This window comes from Spermophilus citellus, assembly GCF_964194105.1.
Source record: "Spermophilus citellus genome assembly, chromosome: 11".
NCBI classification, from domain to species: Eukaryota; Metazoa; Chordata; class Mammalia; order Rodentia; family Sciuridae; genus Spermophilus; species Spermophilus citellus.
Window position 1 is genome coordinate 118106650 of NC_138192.1, and position 21717 is coordinate 118128366.

The 21717-nt window shown below is 48.2% G+C and overlaps 2 protein-coding genes across 10 annotated transcripts in view; one reads left to right on the top strand and one right to left on the bottom strand.

Annotated features, from left to right (window-relative positions):
- Nucleotides 1-4480, top strand: part of CYP27A1 (cytochrome P450 family 27 subfamily A member 1) — a 38587-nt gene extending 34107 nt beyond the window's left edge. For both annotated transcript variants that reach the window (XM_081261444.1, XM_081261445.1), the window contains exons 5-9: nucleotides 149-321; nucleotides 880-1046; nucleotides 1245-1323; nucleotides 1409-1621; nucleotides 1776-4480. In XM_081261444.1, coding sequence (XP_081117570.1) covers nucleotides 149-321; nucleotides 880-1046; nucleotides 1245-1323; nucleotides 1409-1621; nucleotides 1776-1895 — 752 coding nt within the window. In that variant the 3' untranslated portion in view covers nucleotides 1896-4480. The remainder of the gene's footprint in view (nucleotides 1-148; nucleotides 322-879; nucleotides 1047-1244; nucleotides 1324-1408; nucleotides 1622-1775) is intronic.
- PRKAG3 (protein kinase AMP-activated non-catalytic subunit gamma 3) lies at nucleotides 9-20395 on the bottom strand. Of its 8 annotated transcripts, none has more exons than XM_081261437.1 (15): nucleotides 19073-19198; nucleotides 18758-18797; nucleotides 18197-18352; nucleotides 17449-17855; nucleotides 16030-16111; nucleotides 15847-15905; nucleotides 15685-15730; nucleotides 15431-15485; nucleotides 15124-15250; nucleotides 14809-14974; nucleotides 12842-12879; nucleotides 12531-12677; nucleotides 11980-12212; nucleotides 1756-1877; nucleotides 9-142 (listed from the first exon to the last, which is right to left on the bottom strand). In XM_081261437.1, exons 1-13 carry the CDS (start codon nucleotides 19181-19183, stop codon nucleotides 12096-12098), a joined length of 1551 nt encoding a protein of 516 aa, XP_081117563.1. In that variant the 5' UTR covers nucleotides 19184-19198; the 3' UTR covers nucleotides 9-142; nucleotides 1756-1877; nucleotides 11980-12095. The 8 variants fall into 8 exon arrangements, with proteins under 8 accessions (XP_081117563.1, XP_081117565.1, XP_081117564.1 ...); XM_081261438.1 differs by lacking the exons at nucleotides 9-142; nucleotides 1756-1877 and adding exons at nucleotides 7985-8259; nucleotides 10298-10359; XM_081261435.1 differs by lacking the exons at nucleotides 9-142; nucleotides 1756-1877 and adding exons at nucleotides 7985-8259; nucleotides 10298-11594.
- Nucleotides 20396-21717: the final 1322 nt, after the last annotated feature.

Genomic DNA, 21717 nt, shown 5'->3' on the forward strand with positions numbered 1-21717 from the left:
TGAGGACTCCCAGACTGGGGCCAGGGAAGAAAGTTGGTTGGCTCTCAGGACTGTGCATCTCCAAGTCTCTCCCAGGACTATCTCCCTCATGCCACCAACCATTGGAATGGTTTGACCCATCCTCTGTGGTTCTCCATTGTCCCTGCAGGGAAGAAGTTGATTGATCAGAAAGTCAAGGAAGTGGAGGCCCAGCTACAGGCTGGGGGGCCAGATGGGGTCCAGGTATCTGGCTACCTGCACTTCCTGCTGACCGGTGGACTGCTCAGTCCTCAGAACGCTCTAGGCAGCCTGCCTGAGCTGCTCCTCGCTGGAGTGGACACGGTGCGTGAGCCGGGCTGACAAGGAGACCCAGGACCCCTAGCTCCCATCTGAACAAATCCCCCACTACCCTCTGCCTGATGCTGACCTTGATCCCTCATGTAGCTGTTCTTTCTATAACATGGATGTGACTGTGAAAGGAAAAAAGTCATTTAGCCCAGCTGAGGCAAAAGGGCCGGTCCTTTTGTAAGAGGGATCCCATCACCTCTGGGGGCTCTTTGCTCTCTGATAGCTTGGGAGGGTCATCACACACCTATTCCAACTCTCTTTTACTGCTTGTCCATGGGCACCTTTGTCTCTAGCAGATTGCTTTTGAGCCCCTTTGTCACATGGGGCTTCTCCTTGCTACAGTCACCTGTAAGGTGCAATTCTTCATTGTATCAGTCCTTATTCCACTCACATTTAGCATCAAGATGATGAACCCTCATCTGTTTTCCTGCCATGTTTGTGGCAAATTAACTTTCACATTTTGCATGCTCGCACTGTGTAAGCCCTCGCCTCGCCTCGCTGGGTACTTCTCTAGAAATCCCCTTTCACTTTATCTCCCATTCTACACCCTAGACATCCAACACGCTGACGTGGACTCTGTACCACCTTTCAAAGAACCCAGAGATCCAAGCGGCCTTGCACAAGGAAGTGGTGGGTGTGGTGCCCACTGGGCAGGTGCCCCAGCACAAGGACTTTGCTCGCATGCCCCTGCTCAAAGCTGTGATTAAGGAAACCCTGCGGTAGGATGTGATTCCCACAAGCTCAAGGTCTTTGTGTGGGGGAAAGCGTGAGAGATAGGAATGGGAAGTGGAGGCTGCTGGTGGGCCAGGGCCAGGAACAGGGGTGAGATGGGAAGAGGGGCTAAGGCACCAAAAGGCGGGGAAGGAGTGGCCACTCTGTCCCTCCTTGGCAGACCCCCGGCATTCTGTTCCTTGCAGCCTCTACCCTGTGGTCCCCACAAACTCCCGGATCGTGGATCAGGAAATTGAAGTTGATGGCTTCCTCTTCCCCAAGAATGTGAGTGAGCCCAGAGTGCCCAAGTAGCCAGGAGTGCCCAGAGCCCTTTGCTGAGGGAGTCACGCTGTCCCTTCCTCCCTCGTAGACCCAGTTTGTGTTCTGCCACTATGTGGTGTCCCGGGACCCCAGCTCCTTCTCTGAGCCTGAGAGCTTCCAGCCTTACCGCTGGCTGAGGAAGAGGGAGCCTGCCATTCGTGGAAACCAACACCCATTTGGCTCTGTGCCATTTGGCTATGGGGTCCGGGCCTGCCTGGGCCGCAGGATTGCCGAGCTGGAGATGCAGCTGCTGCTGGCGAGGGTGAGCTGGGACGATTGGGAGCTCGTGTGGGCCGGGGAAGGGTGAAGGAGTCTGAAGGGGAGGAGAGGCGGGGAGGTTCGGAGTCAGCGTCTGCAGAGGGGGGCAGTGGATAGAGATCAAGGCTCCAGTCCTACCTGTGCTCTTTCTCTGTCAGCTGATGCAGCACTATGAGGTGGTCCTGGCTCCTGAGACTGGGGAGGTGAAGCCTGTGTCCCGCATTGTCCTGGTTCCTAGTCAGAAGGTGGGCCTGCGTTTCCTGCAGAGACAGTGCTGAGCTGGGCACCTACCTTTCTGGGGCTGGTCCCAGACGCCTTGTTTCTGGCATAGTAGCCCTCGCACACTGCCAGGTCTTAGATGAGGAGGAAAAGAAGGGGACTGTCCGACTCAACAGGCTGGAAGAACTCAGCACCTTCCCACAGAACCCAGAGCTTTTGACACATCTATATCATTGTGAGCAACCCTCTCTCAGATGAAAGGCCATCTCTTACTGCATTGCTATTCTTGGTACAATATAAACTAAAAGAACTTCTAATTCTTTGGAGTCTGTTTTTCTTTTGGACCACTCAGCATCTGAACCCTTTTCTGTTTGGGGAACACCCTTTCTGTACTTAGGAATCATGATGGGAGGCCTTGCTGCCCATTCCTTGGAGAGAGAGACCCTTGTGCGCTTCCCCAGACCTCACAGAGAGGCCTTAGCTTCACATAGTTAGGGTTGCAGCAGGGTGGCAGCAGCGGAATGATTCCAGGTGCCTTAGAGAGCAGCACTTCTATGGTCCTGCTCCCACTGCAGATAATAGAAGCCACCAGCTGGGTGTGGTGGTGCACACCTGTGGTCCCAGCACTCAGGAGGCTGAGGTAGGAGGATGGCTTGAGCCAAGGAGTTTAAGACCAACATGGGCCACAGAGTGAGACCCTGTCTCAAAAAAAAAAAAAAAAAAAAGAAGAAGAAGAAGAACCCCCCCCACACCCATTTTTAAGGAAAATTCTGAGAGAGAGCCAACAGAATGCCACACGATTTGTTAGAGGAGCTCTGGGCTGGGCTGCAGTGGCCTTTAATAGATATGGAACTGCTCGAGGAGCTGAAAGTTACAATCAAGAGGATGATAGGCAAGAAACTGTTGCTACAACTGTGCATCGCCTTAGTTAAAATAAAGGGGGCAGCTGTCCCCAAGCACAACCACCTTGTCATAGACCGACTGTCATGCCTCTCAGTACTCAAAGAACCAATACTGAATTGTTTGCCTCCTGACTGCCCCTGAGAGCAGGAAAAGAACATTATTCGGCCTCATTTTTCACCTTTCAAATCCCTTAAGTACAACTGCCTAGAACCTCAGCTGCAAGGGAGGCTGGGGATTGTAGTTTTTAGATCTGTAGCCTCTGTAGTAAGAACAGGGGTTGGTATCCAGATCAAGAACACCACCCCAGCCCCAGCCCCAGCGGTACATTCTTCTGAGTCAGAAAACATAAGAAACTTGATTTTCTTACACTTCTGGGGATAAAACTGTTTTACTGTATTTTAATTTTTTTTAGTACTGGAGATTGAATCCAGGAGTGCTCTACCCCTGAGCTACATCCTCAGTCTGTTTTATTTTGAGACAGAGTCTCACTATGTTGCTGAGGCTGGCCTTGAACTTGTGATCCTCCTGTTTCAGTCTCCCAAGTCACTGTGTGGGCCACTGTGCCTGGCTTGGAACCCATTTTAAAAATTCAGTCATTGCCTTGATTCAAATCCTTCAGTGGCTCCCCTCAGTCATCAAACCAAATAAAAAATTCTTTCTATGACTTATAAGACGCAGCATGCTCGGGCACTGTCCACCCCCACTGAGGACACCCTTGCCCTAGCTGAGCTTGACTTCTTGCATCTTCCAGAGCACATTATGCTCTTTACTGGCTCACAACTTTGTACTTACTGTCCCCTCGCTTGGCAAAACACACTCTTCACCAATTGTCATGTCCTCCTAGGGCATGTACTTAATGTCCCCTCTCTTGGCACAGTCGCCTCTTCATCAATGTCACGTTGCCCAAGGGAATTTGCTCTTCCTTGGATCAAATGTCCTGGCTACTGCAGAACCCTCCTTGACCCCTCTAGGTGATTCCCGTGCTCTCCTCCGTACAGAACCACGCACCCAACATGTCCACCTCGCTGTAGACCCGACTGTCTTCCTGGCTAGCTGTGAACTCCCTGAAGGGCACAAATCACCTCCTTTCAGTTTGGATCCAGTCTAACTGTCCAGAATCTAAGAGGTGTTAAATAAGGTTGGTTGACCCTGGTGCCAGTAATCTCAGCAGCTTGAGAGGCAGAGAGAGGGGGCTCACAAGTACAAGGCCAGCCTCAGCAATTTGGCAAGGCCCTAAGCAATTTCATGTTGCCAAATCCTGTCTCAATATGAAAAATAAAAAGGGCCAGGGATGTGGCTCAGTGGTTTAAGTGCCCCAGTACAAAAATAAATAAATAAATAAATAAATAAATAAATAAATAAATAATATTTGTTAAATGAGAAGAGACTGGAATAGGAGGAAGAAGGAGAGGAGGAGGGAGGAACACAGCGCTTTTCACATCAAGTAGAGGAACCTAGAGAAGATTGGGAGGGATTTCTGATCACAAGGACGTGGCCCTTGACTTTACTGGGGCAGTGGGTTCACCCATGAGGGCTCTTTATAAATTCAGAGGATGGAGTCTTGGATTAAAGGGTGCTAGGATCTCTGTTTCAAAGTCAACCAGAGGAGACTTCTGCCTTCCCCAATGTGTTGCTCCTTGAAACCAGCAGGGCCTAGCTGCTGAAGCCACGTGAACTCCCCAACTGCTGGCGCTTGGTGGGAGACACATGTGTGCCGCAGTCTGGCTGAGCACAAAATCACGAGCCAGGGGCTGGGGATGTGGCTCAAGCGGTAGCGCGCTCGCCTGGCATGCGTGCGGCCCGGGTTCGATCCTCAGCACCACATACAAACAAAGATGTTGTGTCCGCCGAGAACTAAAAAATAAATATTAAAAATTCTCTCTCTCTCTCTCTCTCTCTCTCTCCTCTCTCCTCTCTTAAAAAAAAAAAAAAATTAAAAAAAAAAAAATCACGAGCCACTCAAGCAGGAACAAACTTTATTTTTGAAACTGCCGCCAATGCCCCGTATGCTCCCGGGAAGATTGCCCACCGACCCACGCAGCGTTCTCCTGGACCCCGACTGGAAGTCCCTCCTCCGGAATTCCCTCCTGCCGCACTTCCCCAACCAATGGGAACTCTCCAGGAGTCCCGTAGCAGGCCAAGGTGGACAGCAGGAGTCCAATATCCATATGAATGCAGATCTTAACATAATCATATCATCTCAATGGCTTGCTGGCGTCACCTTTCAACCAAAAATGCCATGCATCATATTACTTGGCTGTGGCTCTTAGCACATGTGTGATGTGAACTGGGACTGGGGTTTTGTAACAACTGTGCAAGAGCATTTCTGTGCTCATGATCTCGAACTTGACTAATGATCTCATGATCTCATAATTTGACTAATCTCACATCAAAATCCATGAAGGTCCTGCCATTACAGAACACAATATGAAGATTCCTCAAAAAATTAAAAAGAGCTATCATATGATCTAGCAATTTCAGAATATATACTTGATATATAGTCAAAGGAAATGAAGCCAGCATATTGAAGTGACATTTGCACTCCCATGTTGCTGCTTTGTTCAGAATAGCAGAGAGACAGTGTTGACCTAAATGTCTACCGGTAGAAGAATGGATAAGGAAAATGTGGTGTAGATACACATGGAATACTATTCAGCCTTTAAAAAGAAGTATAACCTGTTATTTGCAACAACATGGATGAACCTGGAGAATATTATGTTTCATGAAAAAAGCAAGGCACAGAAAGAAGTACTTATTATATTTGGTATCAGAAAAAAGTCAAACTCATAGGAAACAGGGAATAAAATTGTGGTTATCAGGGATGGGAGCAAGGGCAAGAGATTAGGGAGTTGTATGTCAAAGGACACAAAATCTCAGAAGGAGTAAGTTCAGGAGATCTATTCTACATTATAGAGACTAGAGTTAATAGATATAGTGTATACCTGGGAATGAATGAGAAATTAGACTTTGAGTGTTCTTACCACACACAAAGCATGATAAGGGACAGGGTGTGGCTCGGTAGTAGTGTGCTTGCTTAGTATGCCAAAGGCCCTGTTCAATATCCAGCATGACAAAATCATCATCACCATCATCATCATCATCATCATCATCATCATCATCCTGTGCAAGAGCACAGGATGTGAAGTGGTGCTTCCACAGAATGAATATCTTGATTTAGCCATTCCACAATATATATAAATATCAAAAAGTATTTTACACTATAAATATATATATAATTTTCATTTGCCAGTTAAAATATTTTATAAAGAATACAAATCCAACCAGGTACAGTGTGCACATCTGTAATCCCAGCAGTTCAGGAGGCTGAGGCATGGGGATCATGAGTTCAAAGCCAACCTCAGCAACTTAGTGAGGCCCTAAGCAACTTAACTCTAAATAAAAAAAATATATAAAAAGGGCTGTGGGTGTGGCTCAGTGGTAAATCTCCAGTTCAAACCCTGTATACAGTTCAATAGTATTACTAAAAAAAAAGAAAGAAAGAAAGAAAACAAATCCATATCTACAAAAACCCATAAAGACTGTATATGCATGAATGAATATTTGTATGTGTGTGTGTATATATATATGTGTGTGTGTGTGTGTGTGTGTGTGTGTGTGTGTGTGTCCATAAATAGAATATTATTCAGCCACACAAAAGAAATACTGATTCTTGCTATGTTATGATTCAATCTTGAAAATATATTAACTGGAAGAAGCCAGACACAGAAGACCACATATTGTATGATTGCATGCATTATGGAATATCCAGCAGAGGAAAGAGAGTAGATTAGTAGTTTTCAGGTGCTGGGAGGAGGGGAAGGAAAATGGGGAGTGGCTGTCAATGGATATAAGGTTTCTTTGGGAAGTGATGAATGTTATGGAATTACATAGTAGGAGTGGTTGCACAACCTTGTGAATATAGTAATACTATTGGAGTGTATACTCTGAAAGGGTGAATTCTACAGTATGTGAATTATACCTCAACTTAAAAAAATCTGTGAAGATCATCTTGGTTAAGATTATTGCAGAACCTTCCAAGCCAGGTATGGTGGCACATGTCTGAAATTCCATCTACTCAGGAGGCTAAGGAAGGAGAATTGCAAGTTGGAAGCCAATCTCAGCAACTTGGGGAGATCCTGTCTAAAAATAAAAATAAGCAAATAAATAAAAATAAAAAGGACTGAGAATGTAGCTTAGTGGTAAAGCAATCCTGGGTTCAATCTCTAGTACCCACCCCCCTGCAAAAAAAGCTTCCCATATAATCAATACTGTTGAGGATCAAGTACCATAGAAAGTTCTGAGGCAACTCTGCCTGGTGTGTATCTCCAGGGCTTATAATCCAAACTCAAATCAAAAATAAAAAATACAAAGGAGAAACACTAGCTAAGTAGACTGGTGAGTGAGTCAAGTCCTTGAGAAGATTAATTAAAGGACATGCTACACTTTCTCACTCTTAGATGTGACATGGGCACAGCTTCAGAGGCTCCCTTCAAAAGCTTTTGCCAACAGGGCTAGTTAGTCAGCTTCTCATTACTGCAACAAAATACCTGAAATAATCAACTTATAAGGAGGAAAGTTTTGTTGTTTTTTTTTTTTTGCCTCATAGTTTGGGGGGTTTCAGTTCATGATCAATTGGCCCCATTGTTTGGGGCCTGTGCCAAGGCAGCATATCATGGCAAGAGTGTGTGGTAGAGCAAAGCTGTTCATTTCATGATGGCAGGAAGCAAAAGAAACTTTCTAACCCCTCCAAGGACATGTCCCAGTGACCTAAAGACCTCCCACTAGGACCCACCTCTTAAAGGTCCCACCACCTCTCAATAGCACCAAGTTGGGGACTAAGCCTTTGAACAACTGGCTTTGAGGGACATTCCAGAACCAACCTATAGCAAGTGCAGAACCCAAGATATAAGTGCTGAGGAGTCAATGACCCAGACATGACACCTTGGCCACAGGGCCTACTAGCCGAAAGCCCACAAATGCAGCAGCAGTGGAGGAGGCGAATCAAAGACTTGCATGCCAAACCAGGAAAAACAAAATACAATGTGGCCAAGAGCCCTGCACTTTATACTTGAAGATTTTTTTCCTTTCCTTTTCTTTCTTTCTTTTTTTAAATATTTTTGCTTATAGGTAATAGATCAAAAAATACACCCACATTGGGCTGGGTATGTGGCTCACAGGTGAATCACTTGCCTAGCATGTGTGAGGCCATGGATTCCATCCCCAATACCAGAAGAGAAAGAGAGAGGGAGGGAGGGAGGGAGAGAAAGGCAGGCAGGCAGGCAGGCCGACCCACCAAAAGTGTACATGAAATTCTTTTGCTTATCTTGGGAGTTGAAAATGACCTCTATCTATGCATATTCCATTGCAATGCCTCACAAGACTGCTTTAATGTAAACAAAAACATTACTTTATTTGACAGTGGTTCGTTCAAGCACGCATAAGTGTGACAGGGTGGATGTGATGTCATAGGTAGGTCCCTTCCCTTGCAGCTTTCTCTGTGCAGGGTGAACAGCAGCAGCCCTGTTGGAGGGTTGGCACAAAGCCCATAAGTGGCCAGTAATGGCACCCCCTTCCAGGGTCTGAGAATCTCAGGGTGCCCAAGAGTCACAGCAAAGGGATGTTACAGTGAGGCTCCCTGATGGCCCACCCTACCTGCCTCTATAAGGAAAAATATTAGCAGATGTAGGATAATTGTAGAAAAGTAGACATTGATTCAGCCCAGCAAATACACCTTTAACTGAAAAGAACGCACCCTTTGTTACTGCCAGTCCAGCTCATTGGAATTTGTTGGTCAAAGTGGGATCGATATTTTGAGTAAGGTTTTTAAGAGAACAGCTTGTCTTCTTAAACAACTAGCCAACACTCTTGTGATTAAAAATAGACAAGGGCGCCAGCATTGCCTGGATGTCTGCTTTATTAAAACACTCATATTCTGTAGACATTTTAGCTCTGAATGCATCTTGGTTTGACAATAGAAATTTTTTTCCAAATTGTTGTGTATGATTCTAGTTTTAATATGTCTGTCAAGTAAAAACTTTGACAGCTGTCATCATGGAATGAACAATAATAACATTATACTGAACACTGTTGTGCTTAAGGATGTTGGGAAGAGGATCTGTGAGGAGGCTAATAAATTACATGTCCTTTATAACATGCTGTCATTCTTAGCCATTGCTTCTTGTAGACTTTAGTCAAAATTTAATAATAGATAGATCCATCATGTGACAATAGACAGGGAACCACATTGACTTTACTATGCAATGAGACATTCATCCTGCTTTCTCAGCACACTCTCACGCTCATCATGTGTTAGTAATTGTAAGTTTCTTGTTTTTATAGAAAATAAACATAGATGCCCAGGCTACACTCCAAAATCAGGAAATGGGTATATCTACGAATGAGTCCCTGGGCTCTGGATTTTACAAAGCTTCCTTGGTAATCCTGAAGCACACCCAGGGCTGAGAACCATTGAGAGGGTTGAGAGAAGAGATGGGGAAAGCAAAGGAGGCCTGAGAGTCCAGCCCTGAGGGCACAGAAACGCAGAGAAGCCTTGGGGGACTGAAGAGGAGCTGGGGTTAGGCACGAGGGGACAGCAGGGCAGATTGCACTTTAGGGAAGGGTTATTCTGAGCTAGGGTGGAAGTGCTTGCAGCCTCTATGGAAATTCTACATCTCTTTTTCTGGTAGCCATGATGGCTGCAAGGGTGAGCCAGAAGCTGAGGGTGGAGCTTGATCAAAAGAGACAGGGAGGTGGGATGGTCCCCCACAAAGCGCCCAAGGAGGAGGTCTGCTGTGTCCTCAGAATGGTGACCCCACACAGGTAGAGATGTACATATTCTCAGGAAAGTGTGAGGGGAGCCCAAGGGGACCTGATGACTTCCTCAGCCTTGCTATCACCCCTGAAGGCCTGACTCAGGCACAGCAACTCAGAGTCACACCATCAAGGTTATTATTACATTCTCCAGAGCCAGCGCTTGCTGGGGGCAGCCCACCCTGAACTCCCCAAGGACGTTGTCACTTGAGAGATCTTCCTTTGGCCCAGACGCAACTGTTGCCCCCATCTCATCCTCCCACTTGAGCCAATACCTCACACCTTCCTAAGGGACAGAGCAGAGCCAGCAGTGACTCTGGGATCTGGCAAAATGGCTAGTGAGAAAATACCTTCATTTACTGCCTGACAGATCAAGCACAAACGTCTCCACTCTGCAGCTCTGGGAGGTAATGGGGGCAAGATCATATTTCAGAAATATTAACCTACGCTTCCTGCATGAGACAACTGGAGCTTTGGTGCCCATTGCCACAGGGGAGGGTGACAGAGGAGAAGCCTAGTCTTGGCTTTGGAGTTTCAAAAGGCTGATCCTCACAGTGGGTAGCAAGAACTCAGTTCTTGCTGGATTTGGCTGAATATAAATATGATGGGTTAGAGGACCAAGGCCTCCTCTCTCCCCATTGGTAAAGGTTCCATAGGCTGGGATGGGCTGGAGATGGCAGTGGACATTTATGGGGTCCCTAAGAAAAGGGGAAAAGTCTGAAGGGGAAGGGGTATGTATGATAAATACCTCATACAGGTGAGGAGAGTCTAAGGGTAGAAGAGCCTGGTGCCCCGTGTTCCCAGTAGAGTCTGGAAAAAATGGTAAGATGTAGGGTAGAACAGGATACTAGCTGTACAGCTCAGCACATGGGCCTGGAACAGCCTCATAGAGCTTCCAAAGCCCAGAGGTATGGAGGGACTGGAGCTAAAATGTCTTGCTTGCCCCAAGCACAGTCAGGCCCCAACAGGCTTTGGGAGTAAGGGAGCACATGGCAATGTCTGTGACTGTGCACACCAATGATCAACCAACTGCCAACAGGGATGTTTCAGCAGGTACTGGCATGGTGGATGCTGCACTGGGGAACAAAGGCTTATGCTACTTAAAGTTTTCCAAACTTAGTCCCAGGAAAAGATGGGAAGAGACTCCAAATTGACTAGATCAATTTCCACCACCTGGTATGGGGTTCATAATAGAAATTGCATTCAGTGTTAGAAAAATAGCTATTTCTTACAAGCTCGAGTTTTATAGACTGGGTTTTACCTACCATGTAATAAATTAATAAATATTTTATGATTTTTGTAATAAAGAAAAGATTTTTTTAAGTCAGTGGAATAACACTCTATGCACAAAAGAAACGCCACTTGCTGCTTTTGTCAATCGTAGACTTTTCCTCCAAGTCTTACATTCAGAAAGCAGAAGGATCTTCAGAAAGTTCGGTTAAACAACTAGCATTTTGAGTGGAATTTATAAAAATCCAAGTTCATGGCTTGTTCTTTTTGCATTTGTCTTTTTGATTGCTCATTTTCAGGGATTCAAATACAAGGCCATCTGTCACTGGTGAGAGATAAGGCATTTTCTGGACTACCATGGAGAGAAGACCCCACACCATCAGACAGTTCTACAAGTAACTGCTGTTCCATTGTGACCCTAGCAGCCCTGAAATGACCACGCCAGGAGGGTAGAAGGGCAGCGGCAAAGTTATAGGGAACCACTAAAGTGGTCCCCATGGGGAAAGAACAGTTGGGTCTCCCAGGAGCGAGCCAAACACAGTCCAGAAGCCCAGGAATCCAAAGCCCTTGAATAAACCTGCAGGCTACCGGCTCACTACTGCATCCCAACCAGCCCCAATCCAGGTAGGGGAAAGGGATATGAGTGCATATGGGGCACAGATGGCCCTGGGGTAGTCCCAGTGCCTGTGCTTCAGGGACCTCCAGCCTTGACTCAGTTGTTCTCCTTAATTTCATCATCCCACAGTGCACTGGGCATGCCCAAGAACTTTTGGGAGTATAGACAGGGCAAGGACAATCAGGGTGGCTGGAGAAGCCTGTGAGGAAGAGAGAAGGGAAGATAGTGACCAAATAGGGAGGGGAGTTGCCTTCCCAGTAGGAGAGTTGTGTCATCCACTGTCAACAGGTGAAAACTGTCCCCCATCCCTCTGCAAACCTCTAGCAAACATTACGGGGAAAGAGCCTGCGATCACAACAAATTTACCACGGTGAGCACTAGGTGTAAGCACCCTACTTTAAGTTCTAACTTAGTTCTTACTGAGGATAGAAATTCCATTTGACAAAGGTTTATTAGCTTGCTTCCCTCCAGGGGCTCTGCTCAGCTATGAGAGGGGCCACTGCCATCTTCATGGTGCCCCAGTCTGAGACCTAGGAAACTAAAAAGTTATAGGGGCTGATCCAAGTGCCGGGGGCAAAGCCTACCTGGAACAGAGCTGACTTGGCAAACAGATGGGGAAAGATGAAATCTGGGTCCCCTTCTCCTTTCCTTGTCTTCAGGGTATGGAAGGTGAGGGGAATAGGAGTGAGGACTCGTCTTCTCAGGCACCGAGGGCATCAATGCCAGCAGGGCTCAGCACCAGCGCCTGAAGGATGTCGGAGAGGGAAACCACGCCCAGGAGATGCTGGGTCTCGTCTACTAGCACCAGCCGGTGTACCTGTGGGTCACATTGTTCAGTGACTAACCAGGCCCCACCCCACCCCATCCCAAACCAGCAGGGGAAACAGTTTGACATAGCTGGGGGGACAAGAGGGTGTCTCCTGGGAACCAGCTGGCAATGTCTCTGAGCACTCAGTTGACTGGCCCTTGGCAAGAGAACCTCATAGACAGGACCAGGTGCATACCAAGGTGAATGCCAAGAATTGGTCTTGAAATAGGAGGACAGGCCAGGTGTCCACTGTCCAGGGATGGCTGGAGCCCACATGGAAGAACTGGGCCATCTCTATGGGGGCATTCCTGGAGAGGCACAGGGTACCTGTTCTCGAGCAATCCTGTCAATGACTTCTCCCAGGCTCTCGTGGGGCTGGCAGGAAAGGACCCCCTCCAGACACAGTGTCCTCTGTCGCAGGGCTTCTCCCACACTCATGTCTAGGTGGTTGTAGGTTTTCTGGGCAGCCAAATGCTGGGGCAGAGAGAGAAAGAGAGTTCCAAGTCACCGCTTTGCTCAGACTCCCACCTCACTTGACAGCACCCCTTACACACTCGTGAGTTGTGTCCACAGATACTCCCCCATCCATCCTCCTACCACAGCCTCCCTATGGCACCCCAAGCCCCACAGACACTTACAATCACATCAAAGCGGGAGTAGAGGCCCACGACCTGACCTACAAGGGGAGAGAGGAGAAAGACAGGGAAGAGGGCCGCATCAGGACCAGTGCTGTGCAGAGGGCCTGGGCCAGGTCTTGGAGTGGACTCCTCCATATCCTTCCAGGTTGCAGCTTTATAATGAGGCATCAGGCTGCTCCCTCTGAGCCATGAGTCAGCCTGGCATCACAGAGAGTGAGACCACCTCATCTCCTGCCCCCTGAAGAGATGCAATACGAGAACAGTGCATCACCTAGTAGTCTAGTCCCCAACGTGTAGGGCCAACTCATCAGGGTTCCAGGAAACTAATGCAGAGAATAAGGTGAAATCCACCTCTAGGAAGCAAATGGGCAAATCTGGAGAGGAATATTCTCTGGATAGCCCATTCAGGCTCTTCAACTCACCTGTGTCAAACAGTCAGGGGAAAGGGAACAGTTCTAGATGTAAAGAGACTTATGGGACAAAAGACAGAAATGCAAAATCTGGACCTTTAGTTGGATACTGGTTTGAACAAATCAATTGTAAAAGAAAAAAAAATCTTGGGAGAAATTGTAAAATGAGAATAAGTATTGAACATTAGATATAACATTAGTAAATCATTCCTGGTTCTGTTAGGGTAGAAAATTATACTCAGAGACATAATATTGTCTGTAATTTAAAATGCTTTAGAAAAAAAGATGAACTGATTATGGCAATACATTAACAATAGTTAATCCAGGCAACATATATATGGGTTCATTATACATTTTTTTCTTTTCTTTTTTAAACCTTTCTCTTTTTTTGAGAGAGAGAGAGAGAATTTTTGTTTAATATTTATTTTTTAATTTATCGGCAGACACAACATCTTTGTTTGTATGTGGTGCTGAGGATGGAACCCAGGCCGCTCGCATGCCAGGCGAGCGCTCTACCGCTTGAGCCACATCCCCAGCCCAATTTTTTCTTTTTTTAATAATTATTTTTTAGTTGTAGTTGGACACAATACCTTTATTTTATCTATCTATTTGTATGTGGTGCTGAGGATCGAACCCAGGGCCTCGCATGCACTAGGTGAGCACTCTACTGCTGAGCCACAGCCCCAGGCCCTAATTATACAATTTTTAAAAATTTATTTGAAATTTTTCCAAGTCAAAAATAAATTAAAAGTAGTTCTTGACAGGCACGATGGCATACATCTGTAATTCCAGCAACTGAGGAAGCTGTGGCAGGAGGATAACAAGTTCAAGGCTAGCCTTGGTAACTTAGAGAGACCTTGTCTCAAAACATAATAAAAATGGATGGCTGGGGATGCAGCTCAGTATTGGTTCAAACCCCAGTACTGAAGGGGAAACCAAACCAAACCAAACACTTCTGGATATCTAGCTTTATCGTGGTGAATTTTTTTTTTGGGGGGTGCTGGGGAATGAATCCAGGGATACTATACCACTGAACAACATCCCCCGCCCTTTTTATTTTGAGACAGGATCTCACTAAATTGCCCAGGTCAGCTGGGAACTCACGATCCTCCTGCCTCAGCCTCCTGAGTCACTGGGATTACAGGTCTGCACCACCACACCCAACCAAAGAAGAATTCTTGTTGTCCCTCTGGTCCTTTCTAAAACAGGAAATTGACTCTGGCTGGGGGCCCAAGATCTCATGGCCCATTTTAAGATGAACTGAGACCAAAAAAAAAAAAAAAAAACTGGTCCTGCTATTTCACCTCACTGTGCTGATTTTATTGCAACTAATCTTGTAAATCCTGTGAAGTCAGATGTATGGATATTGTTAAGATTGCCATTTCACAGATAGGAAACTGAAGCAAAGAAAAGTTAAGTGACTGGTCCAAGGCTCAAAGCAGGTGACTTCAACCCCACTCCACCCTGGGCACCCAAGTTGGTGCCACATGGACTCCTGCCACCCCACACCCCACCTCATGTTGTCCCCCCACCCTGCTCTTGCTCTAGTGCAGGTACCAGATTCATTGATCACAGGCAGGGCAGACACACGCCGGTCCACGAAGATGTCCAGTGCCGTAAGGACGGGCGCTGTTTCCAGTACCACAGCCAAATCTCGGAATGTGCCGATGCCCAAATCTTGGATAGTGCGGTAGAGGAAGGAGGGCCGGGGCAGCAGGGCACCCTGGTGGGGTGGAGACTGGGTGATGATCAGTGGTCAAGCAGCCCAAGAGGGCTCTGGGTTCCTCCATCTCCCACGTCCAGGCTTGAAGACTTAGCCCCTTGAATCACCTTCCTGTGGCTCCCCCTGCCTCCCCCTGGCCCTGGGCTCACAAAAATGTGCAGGAACTTGAGCAGCCGCTTGTGTGTGAGGATGTAGAGCACCGTGCCAGAGACAGGGTCCAGGACTGGAAGGCGATGGATCCGGTTCTTAATGAGGACATAGACGGCTTCGAACAGGCTGCAGAGGTGAGACCAGAGAAGGGGGAGCAGCGTGGGAAGAGACACCTTCTACTCCAGTCCCCGCAGATAGGAAGGAGGATGGGGCACCAAAGTTGTCTCATCTGCCTGCTTCCTAGGATGGGTCAGGGGAAGGGGACAGGGCAAGACAGGGGCTCAGGTAGTTGATGGGGAGGCTTACCTGTCATTGGGAGAGATGGAGACCAGAGGCTTGAAGCAGCCTTGGAGGTAGATCTCTGTAGAAAAAGCCAGAGTGAGGCTGAGGGAGTGGCCACTGCCTTCCCTGAAGCTGGACCCTTTTCTTCCCCCAGGCACCTACAGTACACAATTTCCTCCCTAGCGCTGGCACCCAGCAGGAAATCCTCTGAGCTGGCCCTCCCTCTGCCCCAGGCCCTGGGCCCCACCCTTAACCCCACAGCCCCTCTCCCCACTCACCCCTCCAGGTCTCGATTTTATGTTCTTCAATCTCATAGATCTGGACCTAGAGGCATCGGCAGGATTCTGGTTTCAGATGTGGACTTGGCAGGCATCAGGCTCCCTGAAGACCCCCTTCCACCCCAATACTACTGGCACCCAGGGCTCCCGGCTGCTCCTTACCAGGGGGGACCTGTAGTATCTGTGAAGCACCAGGATGAAGTCTGTGATGGTGAGCATCCCTACGGGCAGGCGGGACACAGGGGGGACCATAAGCTTTCTGTCCTTGGGTGTGAGGGAGGTTAAAGGTGCCACTCTCCCAGCGCCCTTGCCATTCCTCACCCCCCCTCCCCAGCCTCTCCTCACCCACAAAACTTTGCTTCTTGCTGTCCCACAGAGGTGCTGCCCGCACACCATTGGCCACCAGGGCAAAGAAGGCCTTCTTGATCTGAAGGATGGGACAGAACAGTGGAAGGGTGAGTCCCAAGAGGCACTCATACTCCCCTCTTGCTGCCCCTCAGTGGCCACTCCCCTGTCCACCTGCTGTCCTCTTTGCTGTTCCCACCAGAGTCCTTCCTTGGGATCTTCTCCCAGGTTCTCCTCCACAGGAGCCTGCCTGTCTTTCCCATGTCATGGCACACACTAGACCAGATCCCACTTGGGCACATTTACAATTATAGACAAGGCTGCTTGTGGCGGGAGGTACAGGAAGACCCTCAGCAGTTACAGCAGGTTAGAAGCCCTAATTCAGAGTCTCCACTTGGAAATCATGCATGTACAGTCACAAGCATAATTTTTTACTAATCTAAATAAGTACTAGAGATAGAATTATTTACATAATATTTACATAGTTTTTGTCTCTGAATAAACTATAAATTGACTCATATTAAACAATACACTCTGTACATGCTGGTTGTATTTTTCTAATACACATTAAAATAAATACAAAGCTACTGAAATGAAAGTATTTGTTTATGAACTACTAGAACCAAATTGTGTACTGTAGGTGACATACAAACCATGCTTTAAGCATTTTACATATACTATCTGCTCATTTATACCAGTAATAAGAACAGAACCACAGCCAGGCGTGGTGGTGCACGCCTGTAATCCCAGTGGCTCGGGAGGCTGAGGCAGAAGGATCATGAGTTAAAAACCAGTCTTAGCAAAAGTGCTAAGGTGCTAAGCAACTCAGTGAGACCCTGTCTCTAAATAAAATACAAAATAGGGCTGGGGATGTGGCTCAGTGGTTGAGTGCCCCTGAGTTCAATCCCCAGTACCAAAAAACAAAACAAAACGAAACAAAAACAAAACAAAACAAAACAAAACAAAAAAAAAAACCAGAACCACAGACATTTGGTAGCTTAATCTAATGAAAGAGCAGATACCAGAGATCCTCTAATTTTTTCTGTTACCAAGAGTCTCCTGCTCTTCTTTCCTAAGCAACTCTGCAATGTCTTAGACATACTTCAAAGTTTGTTTTCACTTTGTACTGGGTTGTCCTGATACTCTGAAACACAGGGGGCAAAGCAGGCTTTCTGATCTCCATTTTCAAGATAATGGAGGTAAATTGATCAACGCAAAGTTTTGTAGATAGTGAAACTGCAGAGATGGGATGATGGGATGCTCCCAAAGAACAGAATCCCTCCCTCTCCCCACTGGGCTCTGTGGTGCTAAGGAGCTCTTGAAGGGGACTTGGCAGGGCATGCTGGAGGGTATGAATGGTGGTGGCAAGATGGCGTTGAGCATGGAGACGGAGCTCTGGTGTGGCAAGCTGGGTCTCACCTCCAGCATGGTGTCAAAGATGACCAGCTTGGAGCTGGTTGCCATGGCATCATAGCAGGTGTGCTCCTGCATGAAGTGCATGTAGACCTGGGCCCCAGGCTTCTGCAGCTCGTCCTCCCAGCCCAGGCTGAGTAATGGAGCCTGTGGTGATGGGCATGGGGCAGGCCTCTCTTCCCCAGGGCCTTCAAGTTCAAAGCCCCAGGCTTCTGGGGCTGGGAACTCGATGGCCACCTCCAGATCATCTGTGCTGGAGCTGGCGACTGAGGCTGCAGAGTGCTGGGGGAAGAGTTCCCACCCTGTGGGCGTGGTGCCCACCCGGGCCAAGGGAGCAGCTTTGGCCAAGGGTGTGGCTTCTGGGAATGTGGCCTCCAGCCCGGTGGACTCAGCAGCTGGCCTGGAAGGGGGACCTGATGGGAAGAGAAGGAGGGTAAGATAGTAGCTCCATCTTCAAGCACATTCTCATCAGCTCTCGGTGACCTCGTGGCAGCCTTGGGAAGCTTGGATGCTGTGACTTAACAGTGCAGTGGAGGACCCGAGTCACCCACACTCTGTCTGTGGGTCCTAGCTGGCCATAGGGCCCTTGGCTCTGCCCTGCAGTTGTTCTCTCCCGTGTGGGGAGACAGAAGTCACAAGATGAGGATTGGGCCCAACTCGGTGTTAGGAAGGGATCCACGGCAGTCCCGCCACCCAGGCTCTGGGCTTCCCACTGTCCTGGCTCCCACCTCTCCAGAACTGGCCTTGGCCTTACCTTCTTCCAGATCCGGTGGTTCTCCTTCCTCCACAGCCTCCTGCCTCGTCCATCTTGATGCCTTGCCCCCCCGTTTCCCATGGATTATTTCCAAACTGGTGGTCATGGCTGGTGAAGGCCATGAGGAACTGTCTCCTTGCTCTAGGAAGCTCATCTCTGGAAGGGAGAACAGGGCCTGTTTGGTTAAGTGGGCAGTACAACAAAATCAGTTAAAATGTTGTTAATAACACTATTGGCAAACTTCCAGGGGGCTTTTTCTCCATCATATTTCTTATTCTATGCTCATCATATATAAGGGAGGCATTATTATCATCCCTATTTTACGTGCAAGGGACCAGAAATTCAGAGAGGTTAAGCAATTTGCCACAATCACACAGCTAGGAGGTGGCAGAGTCAGGAGTGGGGTTCAGGAGATGAGAGAAACACACTATGCAGAGGAGGAAGAAGGAACCTCTCCCAACAAAATTCAGGCTAGGGGCTGGGAATTGGCATACCAGAAATGTGGGGAACAAAGGAAGTGGGAGAGGATGCAGACCCACAGAAAGCGGGCAGTCTACCTACCTTGATGCTCAGGCTCCCCTAGGCTGCTCCAGGACAGGGTCTATGGGGAGAAGAATGTCTGAAGGGGTGGGAAAAACGCCTTGGGTTCCCGAACCCCAGGTCTTCTTCCCTCTCACTGTACACATAGGCACACACACAAACACACACACACAAACACACACAGAAACATCCAACCACTCCTAGACATACACAGGACTTATACATACTCACACACTATGTATATACACAGGCACCAACATACTCACACAAACAGAAAGTGTAGACCAAACAGCACACACGCACACACACCACACATACACACACACACACACACACACACACACGCGGTGCCCTCTGTGCTCTCGATCCTTGGGCCCTGCTGCCCCGGTGCCAGCCCCACTGGGACCCCAGTACCCTGCGCAGTGTGTGCTCCAGCTCGGGCTCCATGCAGCAGGCCCCAACCAACCGTGAGCAAGTGCCGACTCCCCGGCTGGGCAGCACTATTCTGGGCCCGGCCTCTGGCGCCCTGCCTTGCCGGGATCCGTTTCTCTGATTGGGTGTCAGGCAGCTGGGAGGGAGGGGGCCACCCGCAGCTGCTCCAGCCCAGGAGCCTGGGGGCAGGCTGGGGAGGCGAGGGGCGAACCTGCGAGTCTTGGTGCCTGGTCTTTGGTGGCCTCCAGGTCTCCCAGGACAAGCTAGATGGACCCTGCTGCTGAGGAAGCGGCTTGGCATATTGTGGGGGCATGAGCACTAGGAGAAAGTTGGGTTCTTGCAGTCCCAGGGCCCCGCTCAGCTTTATCAGGCACCAAAGTACTGAAAGTGGAGGCTGTTGAGCTTAACTTTCTTCCCAGTACAAATTTTGGTGGGGGTGATGCTGGCTTAGAAAGAACCAGTGGAGGCCACTGTGCAGGCTGGGGATAAGGCAGGGAGCTCATGGGTGATCCCGGCAGAGCAGCCAGTCTATGCCATGATGCCCTCCATTTGAGTCTGGGATCCTCTCCTTCTCTCAGGTGGAGGGGGTGGAGTGGGTGGGTCAGGCAGGTGGGGAGCTATGCAGGTCACCTTCCAGGCTTGAGGTGGGCTTCAGGGCTTGGGGCCCAGGCTTGTCCACAGAGGGAAACACCTGTCGGTGTCTTCCTGTGATTAGGAGATGTCTGGGTGTTCCGGAGCCCCAGCCCCCATGGCTGTGTGTACTGTCCCTGTCTCTCCTGGTGCCAACGGAATCCCAGCCTGGCTCTGGTGGCTGCCCACCCCCTTCCTTGGCATTCCAGGAGCCTGAGTCAGCTTCCAAATCAGGAAAGCTGACCCAGCTGCTTCTGCTCCCTTCTCACTCCCCCTCCCTTCCTCCTTCCAGCCTCTTCCATCCCAGTCCTTGGCTCAGGAGTGGACATTCAGAAATGGACTACTGGATTTCTTGCTGAATTTATTAAGCATATTTCCCTCCCTCCCTAGGAGCACCTGCACTGTCTGCGGGGAGGGTGGAGGAGAACAGAGCAAGAAGGGGACTTTACCTTTTCTTGTGGGTCTCAAATAGCACAGGATCCCTGGAGCCTGTCTCTCTGTGGTTCCTGATGGTGGAAACTTCCAAGGCACAGCTAATGGGGACATCTCATACAATGGACAGACCACCAGCATATGATCTATCAAGGCATCACAGATGACAGATATTCCCTGTACTTTGCAGAAATGCAACAATGGTCCACAGCTCACCAGCAGGCAATATTTATCCTTGTCTGATGTTCAATCTCTAATCCTCTGACACTTATTTTAGGATTTTAAGCAGTACCATTTCCAAATATCAAATTCTGCATTAGTTTGCCGACTGAGAAGCTGATAGAGTGGTTCTTCCAAGCATCTTCCATCTTGGGCACAACATGGCCACTGTAGCTCTTGGTGTTACATGAGCATTCCAAGTAGGAAAGGGGGAACTTTTTCTTTTATGCCTAACCTGGAAGTTGCTACCATTATTTACACTCACATTGCATTGGCTGAATTTGGTCAGTTCAAGAGATGTTGAGAATCAAAGTCTTTATTATGGTCAGCTGTGTCAGGCAGTCTTTCATTCCTGTGTGTGTCAAAATACCTGAGAAAAACAACTTAAAGGAGGAAAGATTCATTTTTGGCTGATGGTTTCAGAGCATTGTCAGATGATGCTGTTGTTTCTTGGCCTGTGGTGAGGCAGAGCATCATGGTGGTTAGGAAAGAGAAAAAGAGAGAAAGAGAGAGAGAGAGAGTGGGTGGGGGGAAGGGGCTGGGAACAAGATGTAGTCCCCAACAGCACACTCCAAGGGACCACTCCCTTTGACTATCTCCTACAGTCTCCACCACCTCCCAATAGTTCGTTCAGCTGTGAATCCACCAATGGATTAATCCAGTGATGATGTCAAAGTCCTTCTGATTCAATCACTTCCCAAAGCTCTGCTGCTGAACATTGCTGCATTGGAGATCAAGCCTTCAATATATGGGCCTTAGTGAAACATTCCAGATGCAGATCCAAACTGTAACAGCAGCCCTTTCAGCTGAAACTCAAGCAATTTTATTACTAAAGAAAAAAAGAAACAGACATTAGGAGGCAACTGGCAGTCTCTGTTACAGAAGCTATTGGAGAAAACACACGTGGGTGTAAAAGAAACTCCCTTTTCATGATTTTCATCTTCATGCTCATAGGAAAAGACTCAGAGAAATCAAGCAAAATTTCCCAAGGTCATTGGCAAGCAAAGGACTGAGCCTAAGCTGGAATCAGGTCTGTCTGTCCCCAAAACAGACTTTTCATCACATCCAGCCAACATATTTTGGCCATCAAGGGGCCCACAGTTGAACTGGAGATGAATAACATTTGCTTGTGAAACAGCTGGGTGAATGCCAGCTCAACTCTACTGAGATGGACACGCACTGTAAGGAAATGCAACTTGGATAATAGTCAGGGAAGACTTCCCGGAAGAGAAGGCCCTGCTTCTGACCCTGCAGGAAGTAGCACAGAG

What these genes read in the sequence shown, in the direction of transcription:
- PRKAG3 (XM_081261437.1), bottom strand. Translation starts at nt 19,183, where the DNA reads ATGGAGCCCGAGCTGGAGCACACACTGCGCAGGGTACTGGGGTCCCAG. An exon ending in TAAAATCGAGACCTGGAGGG is followed by an intron (nt 15,486 to 15,684) that starts GTGAGTGGGGAG and finishes CTTTTTCTACAG; the next exon opens with AGATCTACCTCCAAGGCTGC. An exon ending in TCAAGTTCCTGCACATTTTT is followed by an intron (nt 14,975 to 15,123) that starts GTGAGCCCAGGG and finishes CCACCCCACCAG; the next exon opens with GGTGCCCTGCTGCCCCGGCC.